General features: G+C 41.0%; 1 protein-coding gene across 6 annotated transcripts; it reads right to left on the bottom strand.

Moving 5' to 3' along the window:
- Positions 1–1,077: 1,077 nt before the first annotated feature.
- On the bottom strand, positions 1,078–9,778 carry LOC308698637 (uncharacterized protein). Of its 6 annotated transcripts, none has more exons than XR_014031084.1 (9): positions 8,900–9,778; positions 8,237–8,560; positions 7,713–8,141; positions 7,131–7,250; positions 6,643–7,034; positions 2,211–2,239; positions 2,045–2,119; positions 1,833–1,901; positions 1,082–1,714 (listed from the first exon to the last, which is right to left on the bottom strand). XR_014031084.1 is itself a non-coding variant. In XM_081378854.1 (7 exons), exons 1-7 carry the CDS (start codon positions 8,958–8,960, stop codon positions 1,601–1,603), a joined length of 747 nt encoding a protein of 248 aa, XP_081234980.1. In that variant the 5' UTR covers positions 8,961–8,964; the 3' UTR covers positions 1,078–1,600. The 6 variants fall into 6 exon arrangements, 1 of the variants encoding a protein (XP_081234980.1); XR_014031085.1 differs by having other exon boundaries at positions 7,131–7,220; positions 8,900–9,527; XR_014031086.1 differs by having other exon boundaries at positions 1,833–1,895; positions 8,900–9,129.
- Between the last annotated feature and the right edge of the window lie 10,034 nt (positions 9,779–19,812).

The raw sequence follows: 19,812 nt of genomic DNA, 5'->3' as shown, positions 1-19,812 counted from the left end.
GCAGGTGTGTGTGTGTTTGTGTGTGTGTGTGTGTGTGTGTGTGTGTGTGTGTGTGTGTGTGTGTGTGTGTGTGTGTGTGCGCGTGCGTGCGTGTGTGTGTGTGCGTGCGTGTGTGTGATGGATTGTTTCAGGAAATGTTCAAGAACTGCAGAAGATTGAAGGAAACAGCGGAAATGTATCGTGGATCATGAGAAGGAATGACAGCAGAGACTCTCTTGTTGATTGTAAGTTGTTTTGTTGTTGTAAAACTCGTTTGTTTGTTTGATCGCAGTTACCGATTGGAAAGTGTTGTTAACTGAATCATTCAGGCAAACGACCTAGAAATCTGAATTAAACTGAATCACACAGCAAAAATCTCTAAACGGTCATTCAAATTTGACAAATGGTCAGTTTTCTTGTCCTTAATGAACAGTAGGGGGCGCAAACGCACACTTTTGACTTTCTCAGTTTGTATAAACCTAACCTTACTTAAGGTTCAGTGTATTTAAACCTAGAAACACCCCTGAATGGAAGTGTAATGTGACAACATGCCCCATTGGTGGGGGTTCATTGAAATATGGACATATGACAGATTAAATCAAAACAATACACAAGACAAACTAAAATACTATTATTAACTTTTCATATAAAATGATGGCATTTTTTTTATAATTAAAAATAAACAAATTTGAGTTTGTCAACAAACACACTACAAAACACAGCTATACAGCGTAGTTCAAAATATAACAATAATTAATCATTTCTGAACATTGATTCTCAATCTTTATTGGCCTTTCTCTCATGTGCTCAGGCCTATTATGTTTTCTCATGCAAAATATATGAAAATATAATATGAAATATAAATATGATATTTTATTATATATACAGTATCTAAATTATACTGTAACAGTCACATATTATCAAGTTAAACCGAACTCAAATTTTTTTGACTGGTTGTGTTGAAGACCTTTTGAGTTTCCGTGTGTTAATGATATAATGGTGTGTGTGTGTGTGTGTGTGTGTGTGTGTGTGTGTGTGTGTGTGTGTGTGTGTGTGTATGTGTGTGTGTTCAAAAAAGACAAGTGGAAAAAAAGACATATCTGAAGGAGACATATCTGACATTTAATTGTGACATATACACACTGCAATGACATATACACACTGCAATGTCAAATTTTAGAATATTTTATAGCAATATAATGCAAGCAGACACTGATGTAATTCTCAGACGGACGTCTCTCTGTAGAAGAAACAGCTGATATACAAGCTGAAGCAAGAGGATCATTTAAGCATGAGCTTCTGCATGAAGATGAAGGTTTTCAGACAGAAATCCAGCGGATAAACCGACTATCGACTCATGGAAGAGGCTTGTGAGACGCTAGATTGAGTCTGGTCTGTGTGAACACACATCAGGGCTTCAGTCTCTAACTTTACTGTAGCTGTGATCATATAGATGAGATTCTGTGCTCTGACCAGATGATGATTCACAATAAACCTCATTCATATTCACAGGACATTCAACAAATATCTGCTCGTTCACACACACATATATAATTCCTCCAAACCCCAGAGCGATGAAATCTTCCCATCTGCTCCTGATATGAGGAGCTCATGATCTGGATCATTCATGTTGATTTGTGAAGGTCTTGTTCTTGTTCACAGAGGCGTAAAGTTCTTCCTGCGGTTGATCTCCTCTTCCTCTGACGGCAGCATAAGTCACTGTATCATCATGATCCTGAAAGCACAGATTCTGTCCATCAATGTTTGAACCCCAGCGATTATTATTATTATTAATATCAGAGCATGAGCTTCATTTATCTGAGAGTCAAACTCATGTGCTGGTATCTACTCACACTGAGTGATTTTACAGGCTTTGTATTGAAAGAAGTGACCTCAGAATAAGTCACTTCATCTGTCTGCTCCTAAACATCAATGCAAACGAGTGCAGAGAGTCAAGTTTAACACACACATCAGACATATCTCTCACTATGATATGTAGAATAACACAAAAGCCTTTAGTAAATCATATTATTGAACGTAATGTTTGGTGATTTAGTGGACTCACACTGGCTCTTGCAGCGGGAGGAATGGACATGTTGATCGTCTCATACGTCCCTGTATGATCATTCTCATCTTTGACCTTCAGAACAAACAGTTAAACTGCATGAGTGACACTTTATTGAGCTTTAAAGACATTAATCAAATCTAAATCACTGCATTACTGAACTCACCGCAGAGTCGCCAGTCCCTCTTTTATTATCTGAAAACAAGTGCCTCATGAAATATGAGTATTTATGAGCAAACACACATGTGCAAAACACAGAATCTTAGCAATAAGATTTTGTTCAATCATTAAAGCAGCACTCAGTAGCTTCGGGATTTCTTCGCTGTATTCTCGCTTTTTGCTCGCAGGTTTCTCTCTAGAGCTCCCCCCACAGCTTCGGAATAGATATTTGACAACACTGTTGTAAAAACTCGTTGGTGATTCTCAGACACCAGAGGCTAGTAGATCAACGACATCAAAGCAGATGGGACATTCTGATGGGGGCGTGGTTCAGCGCGGTCTGTAATGGGAGAGAGAAGAGACGAGCGGGACGCAAGTAGGTCAAGTGCAAATGATGAACACCTGTGTCTTATTGCTGTGATCCGCGTGGAGAGACCGCTTATAAGCCGCGCTGGAACGAGAGAGACTGAAGAGAAAATTGGACGCAGAGAAAGAAAGCCGGTGGATCCGAGCTCTCATTTTTTAACTGTTTTGTGCCGTCGCGGTTGCCACGGTGAATGCGCGTTGTGCACGACTTTTGTTTGTTATGCTTTATTTTAATAAAGTACGAGTCCCAGTCACGCCGACCCCTGTCTTCTTCCTTCCTGACTCTTGAACCTCATCACACTTTTATTTCATTAAAATGAATTAACCGCAAGAAAAGTAAGGTTTAATACTATATTGGTTATCATAGATGTTACTGTATGTCGAATTCATTGTTGTGATAACGCTGCAGTTTTACATGTTCTAAACAATTGTTGTAAAAGTACATTCGAACATACCCACATCATTTGCCAAAATACTGATTAATCTTTATGTATAACACATGCTATGTTTATTTACATGGCCATAAACACCAGACGTGATAAACAATGTCAATAAACTAAACACAAACCTAAAGCAATAATACTTCCCTTTCCCTTTCCCCTTACATAAACATAACTAATGCTACATTTGGAAAATATTAAATTAAGCATGTTTTGTCGACAGAACCAGCTGCAATCAGTAAAGAATAATTGTGTTCCATAACGACTGCACGAAACAAGCTAGTTTGTTGCTTGATAGACGCTACAACTACAACTTCCGCATTTGTCCAAGACTCCACGCAGTACGAGGCTCGAGCGGAAACCGAGGGTAACGCGGATATGACGCAATTGACCGGCGACTCCCAGCTCCCCCCTGCTCTAACGCCCCGTTTCCTTGGTTAACCCCCTGAGGTCGGCTATCGTTTTTTTTCTTATCAGTGCAAAAAAAAAACTAATATTAATTTTTATCTTATATGCTTGTGTTATACATCAATCGATCCTGTTAAGTGTGTATTTTTTTTGTGCATACTCATAATAAAAACAAAGTGTTGTGCTTTTCGCCAAATAAAGAAAAATAAACATGATGCGCGTTCTGCCGTCTCTCTCAATGTGAAACTCATTCTGAAACGCGACAGAAAATGACCTGTAACTCAGCGAATGTTTGTCACACAGACTTAAAACACATGTCTATACAACGCTTGGAGTCTCTATTTTTAAAATATGTAAATTATATAAAAAACAAATATTCTTTGTTTAAGTAATCCATAAGAAAGCAGCGGCATGTACAGTTTCTCAAACGCATCCTAATTAACTATAATGTGACCACACCCACGTGCGCACGAGCGATTGACATGCAAATGATCCACGCGGAGAAACGCAGACCTGTAAACGCCCTCATCACCTCAAAACAAAGAATTAGAGACTTCGGTAACTTACTCCTCTCTGCTTTCATCGAGTTTGGATGACTGTGTTTGTGCTGTGCTGTTTACCTTGGATTTACCTCAGAAGAACGCGATTTGAAGATGAGAAGATTTTTAAGGTAAGACATGTTAAACTGGTCATGCCAGATTAAAATGCATGTAATGAAATGAGTTTGGAGTTAAAACATGAACTAAGCCTAATATCGTACATGTATATATAAATAGACAGAAACATGTTGAAATGTGAACTAGACTGGTAGGCAACCTTTCAGTGCTAAATGTATATACTTCATATATATTTCACTCAGTTTTGATTAGCTTATGACACTGATTATAATGCTAAAATATTTCCTTATGCGTAATGTAGCTTGTTTGTGAATATCTGCTTAGGTATAATGTGATTTAGTGCAAATATATTTCAGCCTCCGGTAAAATATGTGATACTGTCTACATTATATTTTTATATAAATGTTTGGTTTTGGTTAGCCTATGACACGCTTCAATACTGCCTTATGCACAGATGTTTGTGAATACAGGTGTAAATGTTTGAAAAGTAGTGACGTGTGTCGTTCGCGAACGATCCGTTCATTGCGTGTCACTATACTCACTACTCGCGGTGACAATTATGTTTACATCGTCATAATATAAAAGTAGCCTACAAACAAAAAAAAACAAACAAAAAAAAAAACAAAAGTTTGGTCTTTTTTTCTTTATTTTTTGGAAAAGATGTATTAAGTGCTAGTAATAACTTTAAGTCTTTCCATTGTAAGAAAAGATTTCTATTTTGAATAAATGCTGTTCTTTTTAACTTTTTATTCATCAGTGAATCATTCTTAGGTCATCATTCTTTGTTCAGGCTGCCTCACAGCACCTTGATGGCCCATTAGCCATGGGGGGAGTGTCTTTAGTCACACCCCTGGTGTGAATCACATTAATATTCATGGCCCGACGCATACAGCAGTGCTGACACAAAAACTGACATGCAAAATTAAAAACGTTATGTTGTTTGTGAAAGAGTGGTCAGAATGATTTTCACATCATTTTGTAGAAAAAATTCTAGCCTACAAGAATAGTAATTCCAAAGTCTTGTGGACAACTATTCAGTATGTGTTAAATGGCCTTATTGCAGTGACAATGTTTTTCCCAAAACATACAAACCACGCATAATATTTTTTTTCTATAAAATGCAAACATGTACATCCATTTTGCTTACATATTATTGTAGCAGAGTTTGTGCTGAATACAACAAAATTACATGTTGGCCAATAGTATGTTGTAAGTAGCTGAAATAAGCACAAATGTCAGGTCATGTCAAAACATCTCTAGGGCCCCAAAAACACCCCAGACGGTTAAAATTGCAATTTTCTCACGATTTAAAAAGAGTCGAAAACATTTGGGATATTGTAAGTAATCAACTTAACAAAATATATAACACTGGCCTTGAGATTATGGGATATTTTAATGCAAAATTCTTGCATATTGTACCTTTAATTAAAAACCGCAGCGCCACTACAGAGCAATAACAGCGCAGCGATCTGAGCGCGTCAGTGGGAACTGCATGAACCTATGGCGAAGCAGCGTGTCTGTGTGAGCCAATCGGGGCGGGGCGGGGCGGGGCGGGGCGGGGCGTGGGGGGGGGAGGGGCATCTGTATATAAAACCAGCTCATTTCGCGAAATCATATTTAATTAAAGGGATACTTCAGGATTTAGCATTAAGCTTTGTATTAGTAAAAAACCTGTAGTATTTTCGAATTACCATGCTTTCCACCCTCATATCCCCCTGAGACGAGAGATTTATGTAATTTTGGCCAGAGGCGAGAGACTACAGCCAGTAGGAGGGGCTGTCCCACATGTCTTCAACCCACCCATAGAGGGATCTCACTCACAGAATGTACACACAGTGTCAGCCATCTTTATTTGGAAGCTAAGCTAGCAGGCTCTTGTTCTGTGGAGAAAGATGAGTAGTAGGGGTTAACATCCTCTTTTTCCCAGACATGTCCGGCCGTCGAGATTGTCCAAAATTTTCGGCTTTTCTGGATTCGGCTTTTACTTCTACAGTCGCCATTCATTGTTTACATGCACAGTCTAACTGAATTCATCCCGATTGCTGAATTCATCCCAGTATTCAATCACATGGCGAGGCGCGCTGTTTGAATGCTGAATGGAGAATGATTGACAGCTGCAGGGGAGGGAAGACGAGTTTTTCCGAACTTTAATTAAATTATGGAAATATACTTCTCCCAAACATTAAGCTATGGACTGGCTTCAGATGACTTTGAATATATTGCAGGAAAACTTAATTAGTGCTTGTCTGTTTCTTTCGGTCCATGACTCCCCCTTGTGCCGTAGGCCTATAAAAGCGCGCAATAATCACGGTTGCCTGAAACAATCGCGGTTAGATCAAATAATCGCGATCAGACGGTTATTTTATTATCGCGACATGCCTACTGATCCCTATGCCGGATATGAACTGCTTTAATAGGCAGATGCCCCGCCCCCTTCTGCAGGCTCTGAGCCGTGATTGGCTGCCGCAGACACGCCGCTTCGCCATAGATTCATGCAGTTCCCACTGACAAACCTCAGATCGCTGCACTGTTATCGGTGTGCAGTGGCACTACGGTTTTGAGTTAAAGGCTTCAAAATTCTGAGAAAGGCGTTTCCCTCATAACTCACCGGCTCTTTTTCTGCAGATCAGCCAGAGAAGAGCCAGAAGGAGAACAGCGACTGCAGCGCCAGAAATCACTGTGACTGAAGAAGAGATCGAGCAGAGTCAGAGACGGACAGGGCAGATTGGGGCAATTATAGACAAAGACAAAAGCCATCGGCACAGATGACGATTGGAATGTGATGTCAATCAACTCTTACATATTTCAGTGAGGTAAAATATCTATATGGTAACATTAATATTTTTTATAGAATTATGTTAGACTGTTCTGTGAATAAAATCATCAACGGCTTAAAGCATCATCATCATCATCATCATCATCATCATCATCATCTTCATCATCATCATCATCATGTATCTTGTGTAGAAGGACTCGCTGCTGTCGTTGAATCAGCTGGAGCTGTAAAGGATGAATGTTTGGATGAAAATCAAATACAAATATTTACAAATACAATGAAAATAAATCTATTTATACAGTGATCATGTGATCATGAACCTTGTGTAGGAGCTGCTGCTGTAGTTCGGCTTGATGTCTTCTCAGAGTTTGAGCTTCTGACTGGAATCAGTGTTGGTGAAGCGACTGGATCTGCAGAAGATGAATGTTCAGACGCATCATCTGTAGGACATTAACATCATATGTTCATATCGATCATGACCTGCAGTTTGTGTTCATCATCACAATTTACAGTGGCAGTAGTTGAGAAGAGACTGTACTGTATTACTGTATAACTGTATTACTGTGTTACTGTATAATTTATTCCTGGTTTATATGAGAGTGAAACACAGTTGAGCTTCTGCAAATAAACCTTCAGCTTGAATGAAGGACATAAGCCTTATAATTCCTAAAGCCGACCTCCTACATGGATCATACTAGGCTTTAATACACTCGTCTTATTTATGCAATATATCATGTATGACCCATGTAGGAGGCCAATATTGGGGATTATAAGGATTGTTATGCAGTTTATGACTTTGACCACTAATATTTTACAACTCCAAAACGTATGAAGCCATCAGAAAGAGTAGAGCCAATCTGTGGAAGTTTTCACAAATCTGTCAGAAAAGAGTGTTTTCTCACCTGAATACTTGACAGTGTATCTGACTGAGGTCAAGAGTTGATTTCTGAGAGTAAGCTGACATCTCCACTCTCTGTTGTCATCTTCATTCAGGAGTGTTGTAGTCAGAGTGAGGATGATACAGTGATATCGATCTGATGATGATAATATCTGATATCTGGAGTCTGTCTTCAGATCAACACCAGCCTGATTCACCCACAACAGCTCAACTCCCTCATAACGGGCCCAATAATCACAGGAGCGTCTAGCATATGAATACAACTGACAGGAGAGAGTCACAGAGCGGCCTGGACTGATCTCAGTCTGTGATGATGAAGATGATGATGATGATGATGATGATGATGATGATGATGAAGAAGAAAAAGAAGAAGAAGAAGAAGAAGAAGATGATGATGATGATGATGATGATGATGATGATGAAGACACTGAAACTGAACACAAGACACAAATCACAGACTCTTCAATCATCATCTGAGTTTAAAGGGAGAATCTGCCCTTTTTAAATAGCACATAATCATAAACTTACCATGAAGAACACGCAGATAAACATCAGCATCAGGTCCTTGTTGTTCTCCATTCACATATTGTCTGCATCTGTATAATCCATAATCTTCTCCTGTGACGTTCTTGATGTTCAGAGAGCAGTCAGACTCCAGACTCAGTCTCTCATGTCTCTCTGAGTCTTTATTCTTTATTCCTCCAGTAATCAGTTCAACTTCTGCTGAATGTCTGAATCTGTTATAGTAGGTCCATGTAGTTGATTTGCAGTCAGAAAGAGCTTTATTACAGGACAGAGAGACATTTTCACCAGAACTGATGAACACATGATCATCTTCCACTCCACTGGTTCCTGAAACACAGTATATCTCAGTGATCATTATGATATAATAAATGAAAACATAGTCTTTTTTTCTCAAACAACACACTCTCCAGAATAAACTATTAGTCTTTATCAGAGAGCTGTTCAAATCACTGACACACTCTTAATATGAAGATAATTCTTCATCATCAGATGTTTGAGTGACACTATGTCCAGTATCAGGAATAATACAGTATGATCTGTGTGTATCAATACACAACTCTGAGATCACAACGTGAATGTGTGCAAGAATAAACTGAGCATGTTCAAATGAACTCTTTCCAGACTAATTCCACTAAATGTCTTTAGAGAAAATACAGATTTCTTTACCTGTGAGAAGTGAAGAGAGAATGATCAGTCCCAGCAGACACAGATCACACTTATCAGCCATTTTCTGTTTCTGTCAGTCTTCCTCTTCATTATATATAGTTACAGCTCCTCCTTTAAACATCATCATCTCCTCCTGTGGTTATTAACTTCCTCTCATCTGACAGCCTGAGATGAAACTCTGAGAAGTGTTGCTGAGTGGATTTCAGTGCAAATGTATTTTTCATTATTGCTCATGTAGCAAGTGGCTCGATTCTTAGCGACTACACCAGCTCGAAATAACGAGGAAACACTATCTTTAACTAAATAAAGACACACGAGTAAGTTCCACTTAGAGAGGGCAAGAGGCGTGAGTTCCCGTTCAAAACAATGTTTTTTATTAAAGCTAAAATAGTTGGACAACAATCATTTAAAACTGGAAGTGACCAATCAAATCAGTTATTGGTTGAATGAAACAGAAAAAAAGAAACACACATAACTGGAAACAGAGATAGATGAGTGGCGGGAATCTGAACAAAGACATGTGACAAATGACAAGAACCTGAAAGTCCATGAAAACAACACTAAACAGCACATAATGTGACACACACTGGCTCAAACACACTTACGCTCAACGCTTCAGACTGAACTCAATGAACAGGCTCTACTTTTGCATTACTGTTAGTTTCACTTCCTCATTTTAGAGTTTCCTGCATGCAGTTCAATTCTAGAAATAAAATCATTAAATTATTAGTAATAAAATTGGTTTACTACTGAAACGTTCTCCACCATCCATGACAATGACAATGTCTTCTGGAAGAGTTTCTACACATGGATTATAGCGTTCTGCTTTACTCTCTCCAGCCCTGAGAATATATCAGATCCAGACTCCTTTATCAACTCAAACACCAGTTCATTACTTGCCCTGAGCTTCTTGACACATTTCACATTCAACAAATGAGGCTTGCTAATTTCAATGTGCTGACGTTGCCTATACATGAATATCAGTCACGTGACCTCTTACATCATCCGCTCTTTTTCCAGTTGACTGCCGCCATCTTGAGGACCTATCGAGTACTGTATATGGTACTGACAAGCATTACCTAGCTAGCTTTCTACTTTTCAAAACACACACACACACACACACACACACACACACACACACACACACACACACACACACACACACACACACACACACACACACACAATGAGCAAAACCCCTCAATTCTCCTGCAAAAGAAAACTACATTCAAAACAATGTTATTTCTTCTCAAAATGGTATTTTGTTTTCAAATGGCACACACAAACCATCATATGAATAGACAATTATAAGAACCAGTTGAACACTGAAAAAAAAAAAACTCTCTTTTATGCTAAAGCTCTGATTGTTGATTGTAAAACTGTGTGACGGGTGTTTGCCCATGTGATGAGGCAGTGTGTGTTCCTTGTGAAACAAGAGATTTTCTGCATGAAAAAGTGCAGAGAACTGTGTGTAGAGTTTTGGAAAAAGTGTGTGTGTGTGTGGGGGGGGGGGGGGGCATGAGCTACATGTTGTGTTCATCGTGTCTCAAGTACCAGTATTTGTGTGTAAACAAGTGAGAAAAACTGTAATACTTCAAATGAACTGAGGAGGGCAGCAATACGCCATTGTCGTGTCTAGTCTGCCGCAAATATCAACAGAAGAAGAAGAGTTTGGAGAAGATCTCCTCATTGACTAACAAAGACTTTCACACATTCAGATCAAATTCAAGCTTGAAGACGCAACTGGTGTGAACATTAACTATTTAAATGATGTTGATGTAAAATATCAACTTTGAAGTTGTAAAATGTAATTATTGTGTTTCAGCTTATCTGATGGAATTGATGCTAAGATTTGCATGATTTGTGTTGAACAATTATTTGAGCTTGAAAGGTGTGCTTTTAACATTTATAATTGAATGTCAAGGCATTTGATTTAGTTGATTATAGTTAATAATATGGTTATGGTGAATAAGACTAGACTTGTAGTCAAGACCGCCTAAACCGAGACCAAGACACTACCAAGACCAGAGGGTATCAAGACCAAGACAGACCAAGACCAAGACAGACCAAGACCAAGACAGACCAAGTCAAGACCAAGACCGAGACCAAGTCGAGACCGAAGAAAAAAAAAAAAGACTAGTGTTGAAGCTAAGCAATAACTATGAATTCAAGAACAGCAGCATACTAGGGTTCAGCCGCAGTTTACATTCAATAGCCTACATATTAGACGGTATTACTTCAACTACACAGGCAGAACTATACAGAGACAAACCATGTCATGTGTGTGACTGTGAGCTCACTGTAAATGTTTTTGCAGACTGGGTGAGATCAACTGTGTAGCAATTGCATGACGGCTGTTACTGCACTATTAGAGGATTGAGACTCCTTTAACTTTTGTGTACTGTTGAGGACTGACATGACTGGTACTGACTGGTTCATCTGACAAAACATCAAACACCTCCAACACCATCTTGCTCCTCCAACAACTGTCTAAAGAATGAGAAATATGTAACCAATTGAAATTATACTTAATGTGTAGATTAAATCGTATAACATCAAATTAAAGATACACAATTATAAACTTGGATTAGGCCTAATGTTTAGTCAACACAACGGAGATATGCAGATGATATTTAAAAGACCATTTATTTAGTCTAACACCACCATCCTAAATCCAATACTGTAATCAAACAACACACACACACAGAGAGATATCAAAGACACAAATTCATCTAAGCAAATGCCTGCCTATCTCTGCCGATTTCGGAGTCTCCAAATGAATCCATTCTGCAACTTTTAAATACATAATAAAATGTTTAAAAACGAAATTATAGGCTTAAGTGCAGGATCCAAAAGTTGGTCGTTTTGTCGCTATGGTTACACACACAACACACACACACACACACACCGTTGGCGGTGCGCTCAAAGTCATCTGTCAGTTGTGCAGTTACCCAAAATCTCCTGAATGAAGTTAAAACCCATCATGTCACTGATATGTGTTTTTTAAATCAAGTGATCAAAGTGCTCGTTGTCGCTGCGATCAGTGGCGCGGATACAGTGTTTTCTCGTGTGGCTCGCGCACACACCGCACCATCTTGACTCGGACGCGCGCTTCAATCTGTTCCGTTGCGGATAATAATGTTGCATTATCGAACGTTGTGTCGTCGTGGATATTGTAGTATTGTATTGCTAAATCCCCCGACCACTATGTCCGATGTCGGTCTGAGACAGCGAGACCTAGACAAGACCGAGAGGTCCGAGACCAAGACAAGACCAAGACCAAGGACCGTCAAGGCCGTGACAAGACCGGTCTCGAGACATACATCACTACCTCTTGCGTCCCTCAAGTTTTGAATGCCATCTGGAAAATTTGACAATTATAATTGTTAAAGGTGCCCTAGAATGTGAAATTGAATTTATCTTGGCATAGTTAAATAACAAGAGTTCAGTACATGGACATGACATACAGTGAGTCTCAAACACCATAGTTTTCTCTTTCTTATTTAAACCTCATTTTTGAAAAACACCCCTGAAAAACAGGCGAATCTCCACATAACACCGACTGTGACGCAACAGTCGGGATCATTAATATGTACGCCTCCAAAAATTTGCATATGCCAGCCCATGTTCAATGCCAGGCGGAACTGCACAGCCGATTCATCAGAAGTTCTGCAGGTGAAGAAACAAGCGAGGATCATAGGGAAAATGGCAGATCTATCTATAATCTATCTATCTATAATCTGATACCGCTACAGTTTAATTCGAAGGTGTTAGTTGCTCTGCCCATTTCACCACGGACTGTTTTTCTAACCTGGAACAATATCAAGCAGCCAGGCATCTCTCGGCGTCTCAAACAGACGAAGGGGGCAATTTCAACTAACGTTATATTCCCGCAAGCGGTAAGTAGTGATTTTATTAACGTTAATTTACACTGTGTAATCTAGATCCAGCGCGATATTGTTTTTTTCCTCGAGAGACATCGTGGCTTGCAAACGAGCGAACGAAACATGGCAGTTGCTCAGTGTTTGGATGTAGGCCTACAAATGAACACAAAAATATATTTTTAGCTCCTTCATCCTCTGGAGAACCAGTGGGTTATGTGAATTTCTGATGTGTAATTGTTCAAGTTCAGACAGATAATCTTTCTCTCAAAGTCGTTCAATGCATCAGTAAATGGTAAAAAGGTCGCATTTAAAGGCCGATTGGTCGAATGCAAAGGCTACCCTGATTCAAAAGCAATGCCAAATGCACCCTTATTTTCCCTGTGAAAGAAAGGATACAGAAATGCATCCACAGCGGCCTATCCTACCCCATAAGTCATTGTGCGCCAGAGACGACAGCATTGTTATAGAAAAAAAAACAAAACAAGGAGGCCGAGAGTTCAGTGGTGGACGGCAAATTCACACTTAAATGGGTATCCTCTGCCATTCCTCCTTGCAGATCCTCTCCAGTTCTGTCAGTTTGGATGGTAAACGATGGTGGACAGCCATTTTCAGGTCTCTCCAGAGATGCTCAATTGGGTTTAAGTCAGGGCTCTGGCTGGGCCATTCAAGAACAGTCACGGAGTTGTTGTGAAGCCACTCCTCCGTTATTTTAGCTGTGTGCTTAGGGTCATTGTCTTGTTGGAAGGTGAACCTTCGGCCCTGTCTGAGGTCCAGAGCACTCTGGAGAAGGTTTTCGTCCAGGATATCCCTGTACTTGGCCGCATTCATCTTTCCTTCGATTTCAACCAGTCGTCCGGTCCCCGCAGCTGAAAAACACCCCCACAGCATGATGCTGCCACCACCATGCTTCACTGTTGAGACTGTATTGGACAGGTGATGAGCAGTGCCTGGTTTTCTCCACACATACCGCTTAAAATTAAGGCCAAAAAGTTCTATCTTGGTCTCATCAGACCAGAGAATCTTATTTATCACCATCTTGGAGTCCTTCAATGCGGGCTTTCATGTGCCTCAGAGATCTTTGGGTTCTTCTTTACCTCTCTCACCAAGGCTCTTCTCCCCCGATAGCTCAGTTTGGCCGGACGGCCAGTTCTAGGAAGGGTTCTGGTTGTCCCAGATGTCTTACATTTAAGGATTATGGAGGCCACTGTGCTCTTAGGAACCTTAATGTTGTCTATGTTCCAGGTCGACTAATGTACCTAGCAGACACCCTCAGCTTCAGAGGTGTGCTTCAGAAGGATCCGTAGAGACAGAAATTGAGACGATTGACATGCTGCAGTACCTGCCCATATCAGAAGGAAGTCTACAAAAGATACAGACAGAAACTGCTAGGGATGTGACATTTCAGATATTACAGCAAGTGATAGTCCAAGGATGGCCAGAAGAGAAAACTCAGCTGAAAGAAGAGGTGAGACAATTTTTTTCAGTAAGAGAAGAGCTTAGTGTGCAACATGGTGTGATTTTCTGAGGAGAGAGAGCTGTAATACTAGCAAAGCTAAGAACAGAAATCATGGAGAGAATTCATGCATCACACTTAGTATAGAAAGCTGCTTACGCTGAGCAAGAGACTGTGTATATAGGCCTGGGATGAGTGCCGCCATAAGAACATACATAGGAAACTGTGCAGTCTGCAGAGCAGTGGATGCACAGCAGCAGAAAGAGACAATGTGCCCACATGACATTCCCATCAGACCATGGTCGAAAGTGGGAACAGATTTGTTTTCCTTTAACAACAGAGCATATCTCACCACAGTGGATTACTTTTCCAACTTCTGGGAAGTAGACTGTCTCACAGACATTAGGTCAAGTACAGTGATACACAAGTTACAGGCCCATTTTGCACGACACGGAATCCCGGACACTGTGATCTCTGATAACGGACCACAGTACAGCTCGCAAGAATTTAAACAGTTCAGCACGGCTTGGGAATTTAAGCATGTAACGTCATCTCCAGCATATCCGCAAAGCAACGGCAAAGCTGAGTCTGCGGTAAAGACGGCCAAACGGCTGATGGAAAAAGCAAAGAGTGCAAAGACTGATCCATATCTAGCTATTCTAGAACACAGGAACACGCCATCTCAGGGGTTCCATGCCAGTCCTGCACAAAGACTCATGAGCAGAGGAACTAAACCATTACTGCTGACACATGACAGCTTCCTGCAGCCAGGTGTTGTAAACACAGAACATGCAGTAAAAGACAACCAACGTACAACAGAGGAGCAAAAGATCTTAGACCTCTCCAGCAAGGAGAACACGTAAGAGTTCAGCTGGACACAAAGCACAGATTGGACTGGACACCAGCAAAAGTGTTAAGAATTGCCAATAACAGATCATACACAGTCAAGCTGGAAAAATGGAACTGTTGTAAGTGTCACAGTGTCTGGTTTTTGTTCCCCTGGGTAACCACTAGAGGTCCTCTATCCCCACGATGTCATTCACTCTTACTACATTTCCCATCCTCCTGTTCTGTCACTCATTGTATCATTGCACACAGCTGTTTTCCCGTCACCTTGTTAGTATTTGTGTGTATATATACCCTGGTTGTTTCAGTGTTTGTCACGGAGTCCTTGTTATTGTCACACCACTTCTGATAGTCTGTTTTTGCCTGTTCTTGTTTGTTTCTTGTTTTGGATTGCCTTATTGGATTTTGACCCTTGCCTGGACTGGATTGTGAGTACGGATTTCCCTAATAAATACTGCGATTGGATCTTACCTTTCCTGTGTGTGGTTTCGTGACAGAAGGACTCCGTCATGCATAGATCCAGCGGTATGCGTTTTTGTGGCTCTTCCCCAACCACCGAGAGGGAGAGGAAGCAGCAGAGGGGGAATTCGCAAGCTGGAGAGGTTCCGCCTCGTATGAACATTTTTCAGTGCTTGGCGTTGTGGGCCCGTCATACTGAGGAGACCATGATGGTCATTTCCTCTGAGCCCCCTTCCATCAGGCACGGACAATCATTTGAGGGAACCCGTCTGGCCAGGTTTTCTGGGACTCGTGGAGGCCGCAGAGGAGAAGGTGCAAGATGTGAACCCCGGCACCACTCTCCACTTCGGTCTCTCTTCGACCCTGGGCCAGTGATGCCCAGACCAGAGCTCCCTTCGCCTCTGGTCCTGTCCAGCCCGGAGCCTGCACTTCACCATCAAAAGCGGCGGAGGAGGAGGAAGACTGTTCATGTCACGTCTGCCGATCAAAAAACTGTTCAAGTCACGTCTGCCGATCCAGAGAGTGTTCACGTCATGTCTGCCGATCCAGAGACTGTTCACGTCACGTCTGCCGATCCAGAGACTGTTCATGTCATGTCTGCCAATCCAGAGACTGTTTACGTCACGTCTGCCGATACCGAGCTTGTTCACGTCACGTCTGCCAATCCAGGATTTCCGGACAAGATGGCAGCCGCCGAGCCTGTGTCTCCGGACAAGATGGCCGCCGCCGAGCCTGTGTCTCCGGACAAGATGGCCATCGCCGAGCCAGTGTCTCCGGACAAGATGGCCGCCGCCAAACCAGTGTCTCCGGACAAGATGGCCGCCCCCGAGCCGGTGTCTGTTCCTGAGCCGTTGTCTGTTCCTGAGCCGGTGTCTATTCCTGAGCCGGTGTCTGTGTTTGTTCCTGAGCCGGTTCCTGTTCCTAAGCCGGTTCGCCGGTGTCTGTTCCTGAGCCAGTGTCTGTTTCTGAGCCAGTGTCTGTTCCTGAGCCGGTGTCTGTTCCTGAGCCGGTGTCTGTTCCTTTTCCTGAGCCGGTTTCTGTTCCTGTTCCTTAGCCGGTTTCTGCTCCTGTTCCTGAGCCGGTTCCTGTTCCTGTTCCTGAGCCGGTGTCTGTTCCTTTTCCTGAGCCGGTGTCTGTTCCTTTTCCTGAGCCGGTTTCTGTTCCTGTTCCTGAGCCGGTTCCTGTTCCTGAACCGGTGTGTGTTCCTGAGCCGGTGTCTGTTTCTGTTCCTGTTCCTGAGCTGGTGTCTGTTCCTGTTCCTGAGCCGGTGTCTGTTCCTGTTCCTGAGCCGGTGTCTGTTCCTGTTCCTGAGCCGGTGTCTGTTCCTGTTCTGCCGTGGCTGCCCGAGGGGTTGTCTCCGCCGTGCCCGCCCAAGGAGTCGTCTCAGCCCTGGCCGCTTGCACGACTTGCTCCACCGTGGCCGCCCGAGGGGAGGTCTCCGCCCTGGCCGCCCGAAGGTAAGTCTGGAAACATCTCAGGACTGTGCCTGGAGAACCACAGAGAGCAGACACACAAAACATGAGAGTCTAATCAGAAGATCCATCGGGATGAGGGACATTCACAGACAGTACCAGAGACACACACACGCACACAACATTCAGATAACAGCAACCGTGTTGGGAAAACCAGATGTGGTAGAATAGTCAAGAGACCAACACACCAAAGATTTTGTTTAAATCTGTTTAATTGTTATTGTGACACAGAAAAGTTACTTTGAATATATAGTGTTATATTGTTGTTCTTGGTCACAAGTTTATTGCATACAGTGACCACAGTGCCATTAAAAAAAAAAAGGAAGGATGTTACAATATATTATATATTGTCAGAAGGATGTGACAGACCATGTATGGTTGAACTGTGTTGGCATGTGGTTGTGAGATTCTTTATTTGTAGAAAATAGAGTGAATGACAGAGTGAACCAAGCATATAACAAGAAGGAAAGTGTAAAGTTAAGGAACATGAAGCTGGAGTTTGTGAGGGTGAAACACAGATGGGGAGAAGTGTGTGTGTGTGTGTGTGTGTGTGTGCGTGCGTGCGTGTGATGGATTGTTTCAGGAAATGTTCAAGAACTGCAGAAGATTGAAGGAAACAGCGGAAATGTATCGTGGATCATGAGAAGGAATGACAGCAGAGACTCTCTTGTTGATTGTAAGTTGTTTTGTTGTTGTAAAACTTGTTTGTTTGTTTGTTTGTTTGCAGTTACCGATTGGAAAGTGTTGTTAACTGAATCATTCAGGCAAACGACCTAGAAATCTGAATTAAACTGAATCACACAGCAAAAATCTCTAAACGGTCGTTCAAATTTGACATATGGTCAGTTTTCTTGTCCTTAATGAACAGTAGGGGGCGCAAACGCACACTTTTGACTTTCTCAGTTTGTATAAACCTAACCTTACTTAAAGGGGTCATGAACTGGATTGTTTTATTATTTTATAATGTTGCCTGGGGTGCCCTTATAATGTTAGTATGATTTTTACATCAAAAATTGTCATAATTTATAAATAAAAGCCATTTTTCCAAGCCTGATTTCTGCCTCAGATTTGAACGCTCCGTTTTAAGGGGCGTGTCTGCTGTGAGACTGCAGTGTAAACGCCCACTGCTGTGATTGGCTGACATGCTTGCATATGAAATAGCTAGTATTACATGAACTCTCTCGAAAACTTTTACTACGTTTTTACTATTACAGCTATCAAGATTAACAAATCGTGAAAAGTATCGTTTAAAGCATTATATTTAAATCTATTACATCGCATGAAAGGTTACAGCATGATGAGCACTGACTGAGCAGATGACAGACAGTCTGTTGATCGCGTGAATAAAGATCTTATCATTGCAACGCAATTTTTGCACTCTCACAAATGCTTACACCAAATCACAATGCAAACACGATGTGAATACACAGTAAGAGCTTCGTTGTGTAGTGTAACAGTGTCATTATTTCATCACGAGTTTGGTAAGTGTCCAGATAAGCTCTCGCGGCTCGCGCTGTGCAGTTTGATTGACAGCTTGGGCGAATGGAAAGGGATCGTTCTTTGATCGCTTTCTGTATATAATTTAATAACAGTTTTAAAAAGATTATTTTCATAATACTACGAGAAATTATGTGAAGTTGATCGTTTAGTCACTGATGCATAAACAGTATTGAACGATTTTAAGAGAAAGATATCTGAACTTGAATAATTACACATCAGAAATCACTGATCGCAGATCAGGCATTAGAATACACATGGTTACTTACATGTTGCTGGCAGATCCGTCGGGAAATTGTGATTGACTGATTTAATAAAGTTTAACCATGCTGGAATCCGAAGGAAGCTTATGCAGACTGTCTTCTTCCACAAACAGGCACGCACAATATTTAGTAAACAGCATGTTTATTGCTTGGTAATAGCTCGATCCGGTTTAGCATCATGTCGTCCTATGTTATTTAGCATGTTTGGGCGAATCGGCGGGCGGGGCTAAACAGGCCGTGTTGAAGTAGGCGTTGATCTTCTTTTGTGGAGGCGGTGTTTTATCCTCTTTGACGTCATAGTTCCCCACTTTGAAAAACGAGTCGTTTGCTGAGCCTGATGTCTATAAAAGCTTTTATTGGACTAACAAGGTAGTTTTCAGTTCTGAAACTTACAGGATATTATTATAGTATGATGATCTCTTATATGTCAAAAGCTCAAGGAAAATTTGATTTCTCAGTTCATCACCCCTTTAAGGTTCAGTGTATTTAAACCTAGAAACACCCCTGAATGGAAGTGTAATGTGACAACATGCCCCATTGGTGGGGGTTCATTGCAATATGGACATATGACAGATTAAATCAAAACAATACACAAGACAAACTAAAATACTATTATTAACTTTTCATATAAAATGATGGCATTTTTTTATAATTAAAAATAAACAAATTTGAGTTTGTCAACAAACACACTACAAAACACAGCTATACAGCGTAGTTCAAAATATAACAATAATTAATCATTTCTGAACATTGATTCTCAATCTTTATTGACCTTTTTCTCATGTGCTCAGGCCTATTATGTTTTCTCATGCAAAATATATGAAAATATAATATGAAATATAAATATGATATTTTATTATATATACAGTATCTAAATTATACTGTATAACAGTCACATATTATCAAGTTAAACCGAACTCTATTTTTTTTTTTGACTGGTTGTGTTGAAGACCTTTTGAGTTTCCGTGTGTTAATGATATAATGGTGTGTGTGTGTGTGTGTGTGTGTGTGTGTGTGTGTGTATGTGTGTGTGAGTGTC

This window comes from Scardinius erythrophthalmus, assembly GCF_964197995.2.
Source record: "Scardinius erythrophthalmus genome assembly, chromosome: 1".
NCBI lineage: Eukaryota > Metazoa > Chordata > Actinopteri > Cypriniformes > Leuciscidae > Scardinius > Scardinius erythrophthalmus.
This window is presented reverse-complemented; position numbering and strand designations above follow the sequence as displayed.